The sequence below is a fragment of the Physeter macrocephalus genome, chromosome 7 (genome assembly GCF_002837175.3).
Source record: "Physeter macrocephalus isolate SW-GA chromosome 7, ASM283717v5, whole genome shotgun sequence".
In the NCBI taxonomy this organism is placed as follows: Eukaryota; Metazoa; Chordata; class Mammalia; order Artiodactyla; family Physeteridae; genus Physeter; species Physeter macrocephalus.
In genome coordinates this window covers 114,980,798-115,000,225 of record NC_041220.1, presented here as the reverse complement: position 1 = coordinate 115,000,225, position 19,428 = coordinate 114,980,798, and the positions used below count along the sequence as shown (strand labels likewise).

At 42.0% G+C, this 19,428-nt stretch overlaps 1 protein-coding gene across 3 annotated transcripts in view; it reads left to right on the top strand.

The window, feature by feature from the left end:
* The window catches only part of ELOVL6 (ELOVL fatty acid elongase 6), a 148,941-nt gene extending 141,468 nt beyond the window's left edge, over window positions 1-7,473 (top strand). For all 3 annotated transcript variants that reach the window (XM_028492180.2, XM_055086174.1, XM_007105849.3), the window contains exon 5: window positions 5,069-7,473. In XM_028492180.2, the coding sequence (XP_028347981.1) occupies window positions 5,069-5,493 (425 nt within the window). In that variant the 3' untranslated portion in view covers window positions 5,494-7,473. The remainder of the gene's footprint in view (window positions 1-5,068) is intronic.
* The last annotated feature ends 11,955 nt before the right edge of the window (window positions 7,474-19,428 follow it).

The following is a 19,428-nucleotide window of genomic DNA, read 5'->3' as shown; positions in this document are numbered from 1 at the left end:
CGCAGGCTCAGCGGCCATGGCTCACGGGCCCAGCCGCTCCGTGGCACGTGGGATCCTCCCAGACCGGGGCGCGAACCCGGTTCCCCTGCATCGGCAGGCGGACGCGCAACCACTGCGCCACCAGGGAAGCCCCTGAGGTTTTGATATAGCTGTCTATATATAGACAAGATTGAAATTAAGAGACCAGCAACTTAAAACAAATGCATTTCCAATATCCTGCATTTGTACTCTCCTCTCCTCTTCTCATGATTACTCATTTTGACATCTTATTTGTGTGTGGATGATTTCCTACCTTTACTGTGTTTTTGCCTTTACCAGCAAGCTTTCCCATTCGTAATTTTCCTGTTTCTAGTTGTTGCCTTTTCTTTTCTGCCTAGAGAAGTTCCTTTAGCATTTGTTGTAAAGCTGGTTGGGTAGTGCAGAATTCTCTTAGCTTTTGCTTGTCTGTAAAGCTTTTGATTTTTCCGTCAAATCTGAATGAGAGCCTTGCTGGGAGTAGTATTCTTGGTTGTAGTTTTTTTCCCTTTCATCACTAAATATATCATGCCACTCCCTTCTGGCCTGCAGAGTTTCTGTTGAAAGATCAGCTGATAACCTTGTGGGGATTCCCTTATATGTTATTTGTTGCTTTTCCCTTGTTGCTTTTAATATTTTTTCTTTGTCATTAATTTTTGTCCGTTTGATTAGTATGTGTCTCAGCATGTTCCTCCTTGGGATTATCCTGTATGGGACTCTCTGAACTTCCTGGACTTGAGTGTTTCCTTTCCTATGTTAGGGAAGTTTTAGGCTATAATCTCTTCAAATATTTCCTCGTGTCCTTTCTCTCTCTGTCCTCCTTCTGGGACCCCTATAATGCGAATGTTGGTGCACTTAATGTTGTCCCAGAGGTCTCGTAGACTGTCCTCATTTCTTTTCATTCTTCTTTCTTTATTCTGTTCCACAGCAGCGATTTCCACCAATCTGTCTTTCACCTCACTTATTTATTCTTCTGCCTCATTTATTCTGCTACTGATTCTTCCTAGTGTATTTTTCCTTTCAGTTATTGTTCTGTTCATCTGTTTGTTTTTCTTTAAGGCTTCCAGCTCTTTATTAAACATTTTTTGTATCCTCTCAGTCTATGCCTCCATTGTTTTTCCAAGAGCTTGTATCATCTTTACTATCATTACTCTGAATTCTTTTTTGGGTAGATTGTCTATCTCCATTTCACTTAGCTCTTCTGGGTTTTATCTTGTTCCTTCATCTGGAACGTATTTCTCTGCCATCTCATTTTGTCTAACATTTTGTGTTTGTGGTCTCCGTTCCTCAGGCTACAAGACTGTAATTCTTGGTTCTAGTGCCTGCTCCCTGGTGGGTGAGGTTGGTCCAGGGACTTGTGTAGGCTTCCTGGTGGGAGGGACTGCTGCATGCCCACTGGTGGGTAGAGCTGGGTCTTGTCCCTGTTGTGGGCAGGGCCATGTCAAGGTGTGTGTTTAGAGGTGGCTGTGAGCTCAGTACAACTTTAGGCACCCTGTCTGCTGATGGGTGGGGCCAGGTCTTAGTGCCAAAATGGTGACCTCTGGGAGAGCTCATGCTAATGAGTGTTCTGTGGGGTGTCTACCATCAGTGTCCTTGCCCCCATAGTGACCATAGCCTTGCCCCTGCAGGAGACTCTCCAAGACCAGCAGGTAGGTCTGGCTCAGGCTCATATGAAATCAGTGCATTGCCCTGGGTCCCAGTGCAGATGAAACCTTGTGTGCACCCTCCAAGAATGGAGTCTCTGTTTCCCCCAGTCCTGTGGAGCTCCTGCACTCAAGCCCTGCTGGCCTTCAAAGCCAAATGCTCTGGTGGCTCATTTTGTTGTAAAGCTGGTTGGGTAGTGCAGAATTCTCTTAGCTTTTGCTTGTCTGTAAAGCTTTTGATTTTTCCGTCAAATCTGAATGAGAGCCTTGCTGGGAGTAGTATTCTTGGTTGTAGTTTTTTTCCCTTTCATCACTAAATATATCATGCCACTCCCTTCTGGCCTGCAGAGTTTCTGTTGAAAGATCAGCTGATAACCTTGTGGGGATTCCCTTATATGTTATTTGTTGCTTTTCCCTTGTTGCTTTTAATATTTTTTCTTTGTCATTAATTTTTGTCCGTTTGATTAGTATGTGTCTCAGCATGTTCCTCCTTGGGATTATCCTGTATGGGACTCTCTGAACTTCCTCAGCCAGTCTATGTCTTTTGGTTGGAGCATTTAATCCATTTACATTTTAAGGTAGTTATCAATATTATGTTCTTATTGCCATCTTGTCAATTGTTTTGGATTTGTTTTTGTAGGTCTTTATTCTTCCCTTCATTTTTTTGTTCCCTTCTCTTGTGATTTGATGACTATCTTTAGAGTTGTATTTGGATTGCTTTTTCTTTAGTGTGTGTTTATCTATTGCAGATTTTTGGTTTGCAGTTACTATGAGGTTTTGATATAGCTGTCTATATATAGACAAGATTGAAATTAAGAGACCAGCAACTTAAAACAAATGCATTTCCAATATCCTGCATTTGTACTCTCCTCTCCTCTTCTCATGATTACTCATTTTGACATCTTATTTGTGTGTGGATGATTTCCTACCTTTACTGTGTTTTTGCCTTTACCAGCAAGCTTTCCCATTCGTAATTTTCCTGTTTCTAGTTGTTGCCTTTTCTTTTCTGCCTAGAGAAATTCCTTTAGCATTTGTTGTAAAGCTGGTTGGGTAGTGCAGAATTCTCTTAGCTTTTGCTTGTCTGTAAAGCTTTTGATTTTTCCGTCAAATCTGAATGAGAGCCTTGCTGGGAGTAGTATTCTTGGTTGTAGTTTTTTTCCCTTTCATCACTAAATATATCATGCCACTCCCTTCTGGCCTGCAGAGTTTCTGTTGAAAGATCAGCTGATAACCTTGTGGGGATTCCCTTATATGTTATTTGTTGCTTTTCCCTTGTTGCTTTTAATATTTTTTCTTTGTCATTAATTTTTGTCCGTTTGATTAGTATGTGTCTCAGCATGTTCCTCCTTGGGATTATCCTGTATGGGACTCTCTGAACTTCCTGGACTTGAGTGTTTCCTTTCCTATGTTAGGGAAGTTTTAGGCTATAATCTCTTCAAATATTTCCTCGTGTCCTTTCTCTCTCTCTCCTCCTTCTGGGACCCCTATAATGCGAATGTTGGTGCACTTAATGTTGTCCCAGAGGTCTCGTAGACTGTCCTCATTTCTTTTCATTCTTCTTTCTTTATTCTGTTCCACAGCAGCGATTTCCACCAATCTGTCTTTCACCTCACTTATTTATTCTTCTGCCTCATTTATTCTGCTACTGATTCTTCCTAGTGTATTTTTCCTTTCAGTTATTGTTCTGTTCATCTGTTTGTTTTTCTTTAAGGCTTCCAGCTCTTTATTAAACATTTTTTGTATCCTCTCAGTCTATGCCTCCATTGTTTTTCCAAGAGCTTGTATCATCTTTACTATCATTACTCTGAATTCTTTTTTGGGTAGATTGTCTATCTCCATTTCACTTAGCTCTTCTGGGTTTTATCTTGTTCCTTCATCTGGAACGTATTTCTCTGCCATCTCATTTTGTCTAACATTTTGTGTTTGTGGTCTCCGTTCCTCAGGCTACAAGACTGTAATTCTTGGTTCTAGTGCCTGCTCCCTGGTGGGTGAGGTTGGTCCAGGGACTTGTGTAGGCTTCCTGGTGGGAGGGACTGCTGCATGCCCACTGGTGGGTAGAGCTGGGTCTTGTCCCTGTTGTGGGCAGGGCCATGTCAAGGTGTGTGTTTAGAGGTGGCTGTGAGCTCAGTACAACTTTAGGCACCCTGTCTGCTGATGGGTGGGGCCAGGTCTTAGTGCCAAAATGGTGACCTCTGGGAGAGCTCATGCTAATGAGTGTTCTCTGGGGTGTCTACCATCAGTGTCCTTGCCCCCATAGTGACCATAGCCTTGCCCCTGCAGGAGACTCTCCAAGACCAGCAGGTAGGTCTGGCTCAGGCTCATATGAAATCAGTGCATTGCCCTGGGTCCCAGTGCAGATGAAACCTTGTGTGCACCCTCCAAGAATGGAGTCTCTGTTTCCCCCAGTCCTGTGGAGCTCCTGCACTCAAGCCCTGCTGGCCTTCAAAGCCAAATGCTCTGGTGGCTCATTCTCCTGAAGCCAGACCCCCAGGCTGGGGAGCGTGATGTGGGGCTCAGAACTCTCACTCCTGTGGGAGAACCTCTGCAATATAATTTTGCAGTCTGTGGGTCACCCACCCAGCGGTTGTGGGATTAAATTATATCGCAAAAGCGCACCTCCTACCGTCTCATTGTGGCTTCTTCTTTGTCTTTGGGTGAAGAATATCTTTTGGTAGGTTCAAGTCTTTTTTGTCGATGGTTGTTCAGCAGTTAGTTGTGATTTTGGTGTTTTTGTGAGAGGAGGTGAGCTCAAGTCCTTCCTCTCCGCCATCTTGTCTCTCATCCCCAAATAAATAGCCTTTTGTTTAAATTTTACTTTCCTAACTTCCATATGTCAAGGCTTCACATTTTATTGGGAGCTTACAAAGATGATATGTTTTTAAAGAGTACCTTTATCATGTACGAAAGAAAAGTGTCTTTTTACTACTCCAGAGAGGCCTAAGAACATTTTGCTGGACACTTGAATTCTAATTTGTTTCTCTTGATTAATAAATATCATTTGACTCTTCCAGGTGATATTTCCTAAAAATGCCTGGCTGAATTGGAAATGGACAACACGGTTACTAGTGTCCCTTCCAAATTAAAAATTAATATGATTTTGTGCAAAACACCTTTCTGAAAGTAACATTTATTGAGTGCTTACCATGTGCTAAGAGGGCATGTTGAGTATCCTATTTAATCCTCAGATAATTTCAAGCTATTATTATCCCCATTTTACAGATGATGAAATGGGAAAATAGGATAAATAACTTGCCCAGGGTCACTGAGCTAGTAAATATCAGTCCAGGATTCTAACCCAGTCCATCTCATTCTCAAGTACCAATTCAAGACATCTACCTTCTTGCAGAGATATAGATTATGATTATGTTATGGTCAAGGGGCTCATGTCCATTGTTTTCCTTGTCTTTCAGGAGATACAATATTCATCATTCTGAGGAAGCAGAAGCTGATCTTCCTTCACTGGTACCACCACATCACTGTGCTCCTGTACTCCTGGTACTCCTACAAGGACATGGTTGCCGGGGGTGGTTGGTTCATGACTATGAACTATGGAGTGCACTCCGTGATGTACTCTTACTATGCCTTGCGAGCAGCGGGTTTCCGAGTCTCCCGGAAGTTTGCCATGTTCATCACCTTGTCCCAGATCACTCAGATGCTGATGGGCTGTGTCGTTAACTACCTGGTCTTCCACTGGATGCAGCATGACCAGTGTCACTCTCACTTTCAGAACATCTTCTGGTCCTCACTCATGTACCTCAGCTATCTTGTGCTCTTCTGCCACTTCTTCTTTGAGGCCTACATTGGCAAGATGAGGAAAACAACGAAGGCTGACTAGTGTCGGAACTGAGGAGGAAGCCATAGCTCAGGGTCATCAAGAAAAATAATAGACAAAAGAAAATGGCACAAGGAATCACATATGGTGCAGCTAAAACAAAACAAGACATGAGAAAACACACAACCCAAAGCAGCTTAGGGATAATTAGGTTGAGTTAACCCAGTAAGTTTATGATCCTTTTTGGGTGAGGACTCACTGAGTACACCTCCATCTCACAGGACTGCTGCTGGAAGACCCCATTCCCTCTTTATCTGTCAACTCTAGGACAAATGAGAACAAAAGTGGGCCAGAGGCAGAGAGAGAAAGAGAAGGCAAACAAAAGCTATTAACAGTATATGAAAAAAAAATGTATTTACTAAGTGTTATATTTCTCTAAGGATCAAAGAAGTTTACTTAAAAAACTGTGCGAACCCATACACACAATCCTTTCTAATCTTTTTTGACACTAAACTGGAGCCAACAGAAAAGATAAAAATGGAAGAGACACAGGGTGTATATCTAGAACAATAACGCTTTTGCAAAAATGAAAGCCTTTTTAAGAAAGGTTGGCAGTTGTAGGCCCCATGAGAAAAGATGTCTTAATCACCTCCTGAGAAAATGGATATAAACAACTATATTTCAACTAAGAGAAAGGCTTGTTTCCCTTCATCGCACAGCCTCAGTCTAGTGAGTTTGCCAAAACCAAACAAACAGGGCACAACCTTTTTCCAGGGTTCTTCCTGGGAGGAAGGAAATAATGCAGCCCAGTTCCTAAAAGGGCAGCCCCATCTCACAGCATTTCTGATAGTTTAATTTCTACCCCTAAATGAGGTAGGAAGCATTATCCTTTGTTCTGTTGCCTCAGGCTTTCAAACAGAGGAGTAAACACAGAATAAAAAAGATACAACTCAATCAAATGATTTGAAAAATCGACTCTCTACTACCTGTAAAAAGGTGCAGCGCTGTACCGTTCTTGAGCTGGGAAAGAGAAAAAGACAGTGTTCAAGGAGTGAGCCGAAGATCAATATAATAGACAATAAGTATACCCCTCCCTCGGTGACTTCACACATATTCATAACTTTCAAATGAAACCCTGTGGTACAGTCCATATTTTCTATATTTTTGTGAATTTCAAACAACCTGCAGGGCTCTTCTTGATCTTGGGTAAACACTGTGTTTCTGCATCATCTGCATTTGCTCCCTAAGGCAATGCAGAGGTGTTTAAAGTGCCCTCTGCTGGTCAAGTGGAGATACTTTGACAAACACACTTCATGGCAAGTTTGGCTGGAACAGTTGACAACAAAGGGCCCCTTATAGACTTATTCTTCAAATTTTAAATGATATAAAATACTCACCATATTTTTGGCCAAATCAGAAGACATTCTTCCTGCTTCAAGTCAGCTTCAGAAATTTTTTTTAAAGGGACTTTTGCTCTGGAACTCAGAAAATCGATTTATTAAGAGCCATATTCTTAAAAAAAAAGCTAGATAATATAATATCTGTAATATTTCAGTCCTTTTCAAGCCAAATAAATGTGTAAACATTCCTAGTATTTCAAAGAAGCAATTATGTCAAGTTGTTCAATGTGATATAATAGTATTCTCATTGGTTAAGTAGCTTAATGATTAGACAAACTAGATGAAAAAATTAGGGGCCACTACACTGCATAGATTAGACACGCATAACCACACGTATAGGCACACAGATGAGGGGTCCACCGAACTTCAAAGCCCAAATGAATAGAAACACATTTTCTGGCTAGCAGAAAAAGAAGCTGTTGTTTATCTTTCTTGCTTTATTTGAGAGTGTACAGAAAAGGGATTTTTCAAATTATTTTTATATTATTTTAGCTTTAATTGCGCTGTCATTCATGAAACAGAGCCGCTCTGCTTCTCTGTCAGAGATGACAAGGGCTTTCTCAGCATCTCGTTTATGTGTGGAATTGAAAAGAATAAAGTTTTATTCCATTCTGTGTGAATGGTCTGAACCATGAACAAAGAATCCGTGCAAACCAAGTCATGACTGATGGGGTGGAGGGTGGGGGGTATGCAGGGGAGGGAAGCTGTTACGCCTGTGTTAAATGATTGTGAACAGTCTATGATGTCTTGACGTTGGTTCATAGATGAATTGGTGGGGGAATGTATTATTTTTAGGGCAAAAACTGACATGAGCTGAAAAGATAAGGATCTATTAGTTATAGCAGGACCTAAGAGGCAAATAATGTTATTTTGAGCTTTGAAAATACATGATACTGTGCAATAAGCTTTTTTTCTTAGAAAAAAAGCAGAATAATTCAAATGAGGAAAAGGCCAAATAACAGTTGACTTAAGCTCTAACTGGCCCTTCAGTTAAACTCAACTCTGGTTGATTTAATTTAATTATTTAATCCATTGATTTATCAGTGATCCTTTAATGCAGGTTAGAATAAGGAAATGAGCATAGACCTTAAATAGACCCTAAATGATGCTTCCAAAGCACTTTCATCTTGATACAGGTTCATACTTGTGTCCACCTGTGAGATAATTTAGAATTTTTGTTTACAGAGTGAATGTCTAATAAATACTTTTAAAATTAGGTAAATATATCTAAAGGCATTTCCGATGATTATCATGGGAGGGAAAAAGAAAACACACCTGTAAAAAAAAATCTAAATTCTGGTATTACAGGTTCAGTATAATGTTTTTAACATCTCAGCTTAACTGCTTAATTATATCAAGATATGAGGCTGGACCACTAGCCCATGGCAAATCTGAAGCCTATCAGAGAACTGACTGCCACATAGATAATCCTGCTGTCAGTTAACATTCCAGAAAAACTTGGGCAGGCAAGTTTTTATAGCTGCCCCACTATGCTGCAATAGATTATCTTTCTATTGAAGATTTTCCACTGCATTCCAATTGCAGTTTGGTGAAAACATTCCTGGATTTTGCAAAAAAAAATTTTGTTTAAACCAAATCTTCATACATAAATACATGCAATTTGATACACAAGGTCTGAGCATCAACCCAAGTCTATGAGTTTGCAGTGAAAAACCTTCTAGTGAGAAATGCTCTATTCATAGAGCAAGAGGTTTTATCTGCACCTTCTAGTTTTGCTCATGAAAAAAGAACCACTACTATTATTCATATTCAATATCAGGCCAATGTACCAAGTTAAAACCATGTACTGAGGTGATTATTCCAGGTAATTTACTCCCATCCTTCTAACCATACTCCACCATGAAAAAGAGGGGGCAGGGACAATACAGCTATATATGTTGCTGAAGGGGAAAGAAAAAACTGAATACATCCCTCTCACTTCTCTCTACTAATGTAGCTCTGAGTCTAAAACTTTACTGAGTGGGGTGTCTGTAGAACTGAATGGAAGAACACTTCTAGGAGACCCACAGAATTTTTTTTGTTTAATCAGACGTGGTATCTTTATCATAAGATAAAACCTGTCACATAAGAATAACAAAGCGCCTGGAGTCAACTACACTGGAGTAGAAAGTTCCAGAAGTCTGGCCTGGTTCCCAGACTGCTGGGTTACCTGGGAGATACAAGCTCAGGTTGCTATCTTTATTATGAGAGAACAGCCTCTCCTCAGACATAACTAAGTCAGCTCCAGCACATTCTGAGGGTCTTTTTTTTTTTTCCCAGTTTGGTTAATGAATGAATCTTTAACACAGTTGTTGGATTGGCCATGTGTTGACTCAAGAGGGCTATTAGGAGAGTGGAGAAGGTCAAAGAGACCACCTCCCAGAGTTCAGGAGTGCTTTGAGTTGTGTGTGCATGGTCCATGTCTGTCTCATAGACACTTATTTCCCCAAAAATGTTTCCATCCTGAAAAGTACAATTGTGTGAGAGTTTTATGATGAAAGTCTAGTGGTCCAATCTTTTTGTTTTCGATAATAAATATTTTGCTATCGATTTGGGATGGTAGTAGAGCCTATTTTCGTGCTGTGAGTCATTGTCTCCTGTAGCTTAACTTGTTCTTCTGTCCCTTTTCTATTTGTTTACAAGACCCTATTCTTTGTGTCTCAGACCCATAACCATCCAAAAGAGGTTTTGCTAAGAATGCACCACAGGGTTTGGCCTGTGGTGCGTACTCATTAAAGTGAGAGCTGATAAAGCAATGATACTCTATTTTGTGCTGACAATCAGTATGAAGTGGTAGGTCCCACTCTTCCAATGAACCAAAGGCCTCTGTACGCTGGTATGCAATATTTAAGCAAAACAAGCATCAGTGGAGTTATAGTATTTTCTTGAATGCCAGTTGTAACACGCCAGTTATAAACATCCTTGAGTCATGGCAGAACCCATAGCTAAAGAGACCAGTTAGGTACACCTGTGCAGAGCATCAGAGAATATTCACAAACCTGTTGAATCACCAAGTTACCTGCTTCATCCTCAGACACTGAAAATTCAGGGCTAGCAGAAGGGGGAAAAATAAGCCCCAGATTTCCCTTCCTCCTGAATTACACTTTAAAAAAAGTGGGGGCTTCCCTGGTAGCACAGTGGTTAAGACTCCACCTGCCAACGCAGGGGACACAGGTTCGAGCCCTGGTCCAGGAAGATCCCATATGCCGCGGAGCCACTAAGCCCGTGCGCCACAACTACTGAGCCTGCGCGCCTAGAACCCGTGCTCCACAACAAGGGAAGCCACTGCAATGAGAAGCCCGCGCAGCACAACGAAGAGTAGCCCCCGCTCACCGCAACTAGAGAAAGCCCACGCGCAGCAACGAAGACCCAATGCAGCCAAAAATAAATAAATAAAAAGTGAAACAAAAGTTATTCTAGCACCAAAGAGATAGACAGTGGGAACACACCCATGGCAGGGTTGAGGGGGATTAGGGAGATCTTAAGAATGGCATTTTGATTTTATGTTGAGCAGGCAAAAGTCTTGACATCAGACACACTTCACCAGAAATCCAAACCCAAAACTACATTGTAGTAAACATCTCCTAAAGCAACTGGTTAAATTAAAGAAACTGGTCCCATAAATCAGGGTCAAGCCATATTGGCAACACATTTAAGCCAGGATTGCAAGGTCCTGACTCATGTTGGTATTGAAACGCTGTTATTTTCCCAATGCTTGGCGGCACTGAGGACTTTTTTCCCCAGTGGGCAGAATCTAGGATTCTCCAGAAGTAGCCCCATATTGCTGCCCAAGCCTGTCCGATTCAGACAGGTCTGCTCTCATGGCGTGTTCAGGCAGGAGGTTGCTTGCTGCAACCTTGAAAACCACTGGAAGATTCAGCCTCTTGGAGGCCCCAGCGCCTCTGTTCAGATAAAAGCCCGCCCATATAAGCCTCACAGAGCAAATCACAGCAATGCTGGAATTGTTATTTTCAAGTGCTTATTTCACGACATTAAAGGAAATATTTTTTTCTGGTATATTAAAAATAAAATCATAACTTTTGATTAAAACTAAACTATGTTTCCGGCTTCTTTTCTCTCTTGTTCTGGGCAATTCAAAGGGGGCGTCCAGGACACTAAGGGCTACTCAAAAATCTCACAAAGGCCATCCCACACTTGACTCCAATGTGTTCACGAAACACAGGTGAGTCCCTAAAACTCCTGAGTTCTCGAGCATAGCCCAGCAATGATGTGGTCCCCGGATACTACTGATCAAAACCCCACAGGTGTCTAGTGCGCCCATGGTGTTTCATTGGTGTAACACTTCACACGTTCTCCAGACCTGAGGGCGCATCAGAGCAGTCCTCATGGGGCAGATAGTCTAAGTTGGATCCCCATTTTACAGCTGAGGAAAATTTGTTCATTAGATCAAATGTCACAGAAGTAGAAGGAACGAGATGTGAACATAATCTCCTTAAATCCAATTTCACTGTAGCCACTCAAATTTTTTGAAAAGAAGTAGAGTATAAATGAATGAAATTCCGATGCTCAGCACTGAACTAGGAAGCATTTTGCCATGTTACTAGACAAAGTGTTTCAGGACAAAATGTGTGATGGGGAAAATAGGAAGCACAGCACCTTCCTCCTAGGAGGGCCCAGTACGTCACATACCTGCTGGCTACTAGCAAGGGGAATGCAGCCATCTACTCCCTGCTGCTACAATTTGGCCTTCTTCTAGTGTTTTTGTATGTTCTATTGTATATGTTTTAGGTTAAATGGCTCATGGCATTCTTTATGGTTTTCTCTACAGTGTGCACAACAGCAGTGTCCCGACAGCATTTATATTTAAAACTAAGAACCTGTTATTTGTGAAGGTTCTCCACAGCTAAATTACTATGAACACGCCTCTCTCTTTTCACATCATCTCAGAATAAATTAAGACAGAACTTTCTACTTTATTTGTAAACCATTTAATGTATGTTCTTAACTCAGGACAAAATGGGTGGGTGGGGAGAGGGAGACCCATACTGCACAAAAAGTTATTTTTATTAACTTCACCAAAAAAAAAAGGAAAAGCAGAAGCAAACCTTAGGGGTGCTTCTCTTTTTGACAGGAGTCTCAGAACCCAATACAAACAACTGCACCATCAGGTAGCTTCTGATAAGAACACAGTCTCATATAATGCAAGCTTCAGAAATGAATACAGCATGCATTAAAACATACAAGCATTTTATATCACTGTCTAGCCAGCAAAAATCCTGTACGTATGTCACTTCAAGACCACAAAATAGGTTATAGCAGGCTTCCTAGGAATGAAAAAATAAGAATGGGATCAGAATACAATATCTCAGCAACATGACCACTCGTGGCTGTTGTTTCAAAATGAATGAAATTAATTGGAGCCATAGTGAGTGTTCTAAATCAATGGTCAGCACAGTTCAAAGAACTAAAAGGGCTTCCCCACTGGTTGGTCTGTAGCTGATGAATCTCCAGCACTGGTAGGTCTGGGGCAAGGTCTCAAGTTATTGCCAAACACCTGTCCTGAGACTAAATGGGGAGGCCCTGCTGAGAAGCGGTGGTGACATAGGGACTTCCATTGTTGGGGGAGGGGTGGGCTGCACAGAGGGACCCAACCCCCTCCCCCCAAAACTGGACGCTCACACATGTACAGAATTTCGCACCTGCTCTCCGCCTCAGCCCGTGATGCCTGCAAACTCGTGTCACCATAAAGGACTCTAGGCAAGACAAGCAGCTCTGGATCAGATCAGATCAAATTCACTATCCCATTTTACCCTGTAACCTTTTACATTTTCTTCTGCTTTTCATTCCTTTTCATCTATAGACTAGTTGAAAGACGTAACCATTGGTAGTCAACCTTATTTATATATGCGTTATAGAATACATATTTATACAGAAAAGATAACATACATATGCTCTCGGAAAACAACTTTGCAGCCTAAGGGTTAAACATGTGGGCAGCCCCCTCCTGACACACGGGCTGCGATCTCACCTGAGATCTCACAGGATTCTGCAATCTTTGGTATTTTCAGCCCCCCAGGGCGAAAACCCTGTGTTACAGTCTGGGGTTTCATACACAGCTTCCTTTTCTATCGACTACACTAATTCCTTTCATACTAGAGGGAAAAACTGCCCCCCTGGGTGTTTCTCTGCTATGTTTTATTTATGAAAACTCCAGTGGGCGTTTCTTAAGGCAGCCAATATCTCTCTACAAAGAGAAGGCAAACAGTGTTAGCTATTCCTGCATCCCACCCGGCTCATAGCTCTATGTGAGTTACTATAAAATACCAGATCATTTTTGCAAAACGAGCACTTTGTCTCCTAATTAGAAGCAGTTCTGATTTTAACTTCGCTTTAGAATAATCAAATCAATACAACATAAATAAACCTACTGAGCTTCCAAATTGACTTAGGCGGCCATGCCAACTCTTTTGTTCATTTCCACGTAACCCAAATTTCCCCCGGACGCACCAGCCTGTAGAGGCAAATTGTTTGCTGGTTTGTAGCTCCCACTGATGCAGGACCTCTGACTTCCTGCCAAGTCCCTTGCATCTAATTCTGGAAATTGCCAAGGGGTGTCTCACAGCCTCTATCAGGCATTTCTGTTCTGTGGTCACTCCCACCCCACCTCCCTGCCATCAGTACCTGGCCCAGCTGCTATTTCATCTCTCCACTGGGCCTTGAAATCTCTAGGCCTGGCCAGGTTTAGCAGTTCTCAGCAGGCATCCACCACCCCTCAGAGAGGTACGGTGCCCTCTGCTTTGCAGTGGGGCAAGAATGCCTCTTTCCCTTGGTTAGATGTGCTGTGTGAGAAAATTGGCCCCCTTCTCTACTTAGGAGCCAGACATGCATCCAGGAACCAAGGGATGGATTGGAGAAATGGCCATCACACTGCATCAGGATGCCCATTTCCTCTCCTGCACGGGGCAAAGCTTGCCCCCAGGTTGAGCTCATTGGACCTCGTTTCTCCTTTTACTTGGGTAAGTATTGCCCCTGGAAGGTCCTCAGCCCCACTATAAAAGGACTCCTGTGACCACCACATCTGCTCCCCAGACTTGCCCTGATATATCTGAGTTTAGCAGAGGACACAGGTGGAGTTGCGTTTCTAGAAGTGCCCCAGGTCTCCTTGTGAAGCCCTATTATCTGTCCCCACCACAAGTCCAGACATTTCTGAGACACACTTAAATTCAGCCCAGGCAGCCTGCCACACACATAAATAAATAATGAAATGCAAACATACTTAAAACAAGTGCTTTCTTTTCTAGTGAAAATCAGCTTTTGAATTAAACAGGCAAACTGCAGAAACTCACAATAATTTCTTAGGTTTGCTCTGTTTATGCCTGACTCGTGGCCTTCCCATGTGCCCATTTCGTCTGCCTGGAAAGTAGAGGTTAGGACACTCATGTTGAGTTCTCATAGCCCTGTGCTTTTCTACCTCGTGTGGCTTATCACCACAGTAAATAAATAATTAGTTATTTGTGGACTGTTGAAAAATCTGTCTTCAACAGATTACAAGCTTTATAGGGCAAAGAATCAAGTTCTCCTGTTCTCCCTGGCAACTCCACGGCCTGGGAGAGGGCTAAATGTTTGTTGAAAGGATGAAAAAAATATGATGTTAGAGCCTGTTTACATCTTCATTTTTCTTTTTGTTACATAAAAATTGTTTATCAAGAAAAATCTTGATTACATCTGAAAAGCTATTCTAGTTCTTATCAAAATGTCCCACATTTACATATATATGTGTATTTTTTAAAAGAATTTTCAGTTTTTTTCTGTATTTTGAACTGCTCCTTAGAACTTAATTCATAGGAATTTTATTGAGCCTAACCACCCATTAAACTTTTTATTATGAGAACGTTTAAACATATATAAAACAGAGAGAATAATATAATGAGCTCCCATATTCTCAGCACCTAGATTTTTAACATTTATTAACTTCTGCCATATCTACCATATTTGTTTTAAAGCAAATCCTGGGTGTTATGACATTTCATTCTTAAATATTTCAAGAAGCATTGCTTTTTTAAAAAAGGCATTACTCTTACATAACCACAGCATTGATATTGTGATACTCAGTAAAATTAGTAATAATTTCTTATTACCACCTAATATCCCAGCCTTTTTAAAAATTTCCCTGCCTGCCCAAAATGTCTTTGTTCAGAGAGCACCTCCTTGTTTTTTTTTTTCATGCTGAGTGATTTGTTAAAGAACCAGGGTCAATGGTCCTAGGAAATTGTTAGATTTTTCTGATTGTTAGCTGCGGTGTCATTTAACTTATTCATCTGTCCCTTGTATTGCCTATCAGTGAGAAGTCAGATCTTAAAGTTTGATTAGATTCAAGCTATTTTTTGGCAAGTATATTTTAGGTGGTACTGTGTATGTCATATTGCTTCTCAAAGGAGGCATGCAATGCCTGTGTGTCCCACTTTTAGGGAGGCTGAGATTGACAAGGGGCTCAAATGGCAATCCACCCTTGATAATGTCCACTTTCCCCCTTATACTATGGGCTAGTACTTTGACATCTTTCAAATATCCAGTTCCCTCTAAACTTTCACCTAATACTTTTGGCATCCATTTTGATAACAGTTGCCTGAATCATCTATTCCATTGGGGGATAAAAAAATTGAGATTTTATAATTTTGTTATTTTTTCCACATTTATTAACTAAAATTTTTTTGCTTAAAAAATCACTCCTTAAAATTCAGCATCCATTCATGATAAAAACTCTTACTAAAGTGGGTATAGAGGGAACATCTCGACAAAACAAAAGCTATTTATGACAAACTCACAGCCAACATAATACTCAACAGTGAAAAGCTAAAAGCCTTGCCACTAAAATCTGGAACAAGACAAGGATGCCTACTCTCACCACTTCTATTCAACATAGTATTAGAAGTCCTAGCCTCAGCAATCAAAGAAGAAAAAGAAATAAAAGGTATCCAAATTGGAAGGGAAGAGAGCGATCAAGATGGCAGAAGAGTAGGATGTAGAGCTCACCACTTCTCAGAAATACATCTACATGTGGAACGATTCACACAGAACATCTACTGAACACAGGCAGAAGACATCAGACTTCCGAAAGGGCAAGAAAACCTCCACATAACCAGGTAGGACAAAAGAAACAGGAGAGAAAGGAATCAGGACAGGACCTGTGTCCCAGGGAGGGAGCTGTAAAGGAGAAAAGGTTCCTGCACCCTGGAATGTACCCTCACTGGCAGGGAGATCAGCCTGGATGGAGAGGGAGCTTTGGAGCCTTGGAGAAGAATACAGCAAACAGTTTGAGAAAGGCAAAACAGAGTGACCTGCACAGATGGTTGGTACTGCCATCCTGTGCTCCCCAGCCTGAGACGCTTGTCCACCAGTATGGGCAAGGGCTGGGTGCTGAAGCTTAGGCTTCAGGAGTCAGACCCAGGGGGAGGACCAGGGATGGCTGCACAGAGACAGCCTGAAGAGGTTGGAGTATGGCAACTGAGTGTGTCTGTGGAAGAAGCCTGGGCCCGCCAGAGAGGCAAGGTGCCACTGTTGGAGCGCATGTGAGAGGGGTGGGCCCACCATAGGACCTTCCTTCCCCCTGTGCATGCTCTCAGGGAACAGGACACTGCCTACAGGAGCTCCAGGGGCGCACATGAGCTGCTGCTGCCATAATGGATTCCAGAGGTAGGCACAGGCCACCACCTTTGAGAGACTCCTGAGCAGGCACCAGTTGCTGCCCTCACCACCTGAGGAGCATGCACAGGCCACTGCCACCAACACTGAATGACCCACGAGCAGGCACCAATTGCTGACCCCACCCAGCACAGGTTCCTGGAGCACGTGCAGGCCACCACACCTGCACACTCCCTATCAAGGGGATAACAGCCAGCACACATTGAGGAAAGAGGCAGCAAGCATCCAAACTAAAAGCAGGCTTCTCGCCAAAAGTATTAAACCCACACAAGTTATGGAGGGATGCTTGCATATATAGTCTTCCAAGACTACAGTAGACAATTATCTCTCTTAAACTCACAGAGTAAGAGAAATACGAGTAAAATGAAGAAGCAGAGGAGCCACTCCCAGTTAAAAGACCAAGAGAATTCCCCTGAAGGAACAAACAATGAAACGTACCTCTTCAGTCTAACAGACAGAGTTCAAAAAGGAGGTAATGAGGCGAGGAACCAAGATGGCAAAGTAGAAGGACATGCTCTCACTTCCTCGTGCAAGAACACCAGAATCACAACTAGCTGCTGGACAATCATTGACAGGAAGACACTGGAACTCACCAAAAAAGATACCCCACATCCAAAGAGAAAGGAGAAGCCACAATGAGATGGTAGGAGGAGCGCAATCACAGTAAAATCAAATCCCATAACTGGTGGGTGGGTGACTCACAGACTGGCGAACACTTATACCACAGAAGTCCACGCACTGGAGTGAAGATTCTGAGCCCCACGTCAGGCTTCCCAACCTAGGGGTCTGGCAATGGGAGGAGGAATTCCCAGAGAATCAGACTTTGAAGCCTAGGGGGAGTTGATTGCAGGACTTCGACAGGACTGAGAGAAACAGAGACTCCACTCTTGGAGGGCACACACAAAGTAGTGTGCACATCGGGACCCAGGGGAAGGAGCAGTGACCCCAGGGGAGACTGAAACAGACCTACCTGCTAGTGTTGGAGGATCTCCTAAAGAGCCGGGGGGGGTTGGTTCTGTTTCACTGTGGGGGCACGGACACCGGCAGTAGAAGTTCTGGGAAGTATTCCTTGGCATGAGCCCTCCCAGAATCTGTCATTAGCCCCACCAAAGAGCCCAGGTAGGCTCCAGTGTTGGGTTGCCTCAGGCCAAACAACCAACAGGGAGGGAACCCAGCCCCACCCATCAACAGTCAAGTGGATTAAAGTTTTACTGAGCTCTGCCCACCAGAGCAGCAGTCAGCTCTACCCACCACCAGTCCCTCCCATCAAGCCTCTTACATAGCCTCATCTACCAGAGAGCAGACAGCAGAAGCAAGACAAAGACCTAGAAGAATTAAAGAACAAACAAACAGAGATGAAACAATACAATAACTGAAAGGAAAACTACACTAGAAGGAATCAATAGCAGAATAACTGGGGCAGAACGGATAAGTGACCTGGAAGACAGAATGGTGGAATTCACTCCTGTGGAACAGACTAAAGAAAAAAGAATGATAAGAAATGAAGACAGTCTAAGAGACCTCTAGGACAACATTAAATGCAACAACATTTGCATTATAGGGGAGCCAGAAGGAGAAGAGAGAGAGAAAGGACCAGAGAAAATATTTGAAGAGATTAGAGTCGAAAACGTCCCTAACATTGGAAAGGAAATAGCCACCCAAGTGCAGGAAGCGCAGCGAGTCCCATACAGGATAAACCCAAGGAGAAACACGCCACAATACATAGTAATGAAACTGGCAAAAATTAAAGACAAAGAAAAATTATTGAAAGCATCAAGGGAAAAACGACAAATAACATACAAAGGAACTCCCATAAGGTTAACAGCTGATTTCTCAGCAGAAACTCTACAAGCCAGAAGGGAGTGGCATGATATACTTAAAGTGATGAAAGGGAAGAACCTACAACCAAGATTACTCTACCCAGCAAGGATCTCATTCAGATTCAATGGAGAAATCAAAAGCTTTACAGACAAGCAAAAGCTAAGAGAATTCAGCACCACCAAACCAGATCTTTAACAAATGCTAAAGGAACTTCTCTTAGTGGGAAACACAAGAGAAGAAAAGGACCTACAAAAACAAACCCAAAACAATTAAGAAAATGGTTATAGGAACATACATATCGATAATTACCTTAAACGTGAATGGATTAAATGCTCCAACCAAAAGACACAGGCTGGCTGAATGGATACAAAAACAAGACCCATATATATGCTGTCTACAAGAGACCCACTTCCGACCTAGGGACACATACAGACTGAAAGTGAGGGGATGGAAAAAGATATTCCAGGCGAATGGAAATCAAAAGAAAGCTGGAGTAGCTATACTCATATCAGATAAAATAGACTTTAAAATAAAGAATTTTAACAAGAGACAAGGAAGGACACAACATAATGACCAAGGGATCAATCCAAAAAGAAGTTATAACAATTATAAATATATATGCACCCAACATAGGAGTACCTCAATACATAAGGTAACTGCTAACAGCTATAAAAGAGGAAATCAATAGTAACACAATAATAGTGGGGGACTTTAACACCTCACTTACACCAACGGACAGATCATCCAAAATGAAAATAAGTAAGGAAACAGAAGCTTTAAATGACACAATAGACCAAATAGATTTAATTGATATTTATAGGACATTCCAACCAAAAACAGCAGATTACACTTTCTTCTCAAGTGCGCATGGAACATTCTCCAGGATAGATCACATGTTGGGTCACAAATCAAGCCTCAGTATATTTAAGAAAATTGAAATCATATCAAGCATCTTTTCTGACCACAATGCTATGAGATTAGAAATGAATTACAGGGAAAAAAAACATAAAAAACGCAAACACATGGACGGCAATCAATACATTACTAAATAACCAAGAGATCACTGAAGAAATCAAAGAGGAAATCAAAAAATACTTAGAGACAAATGACAATG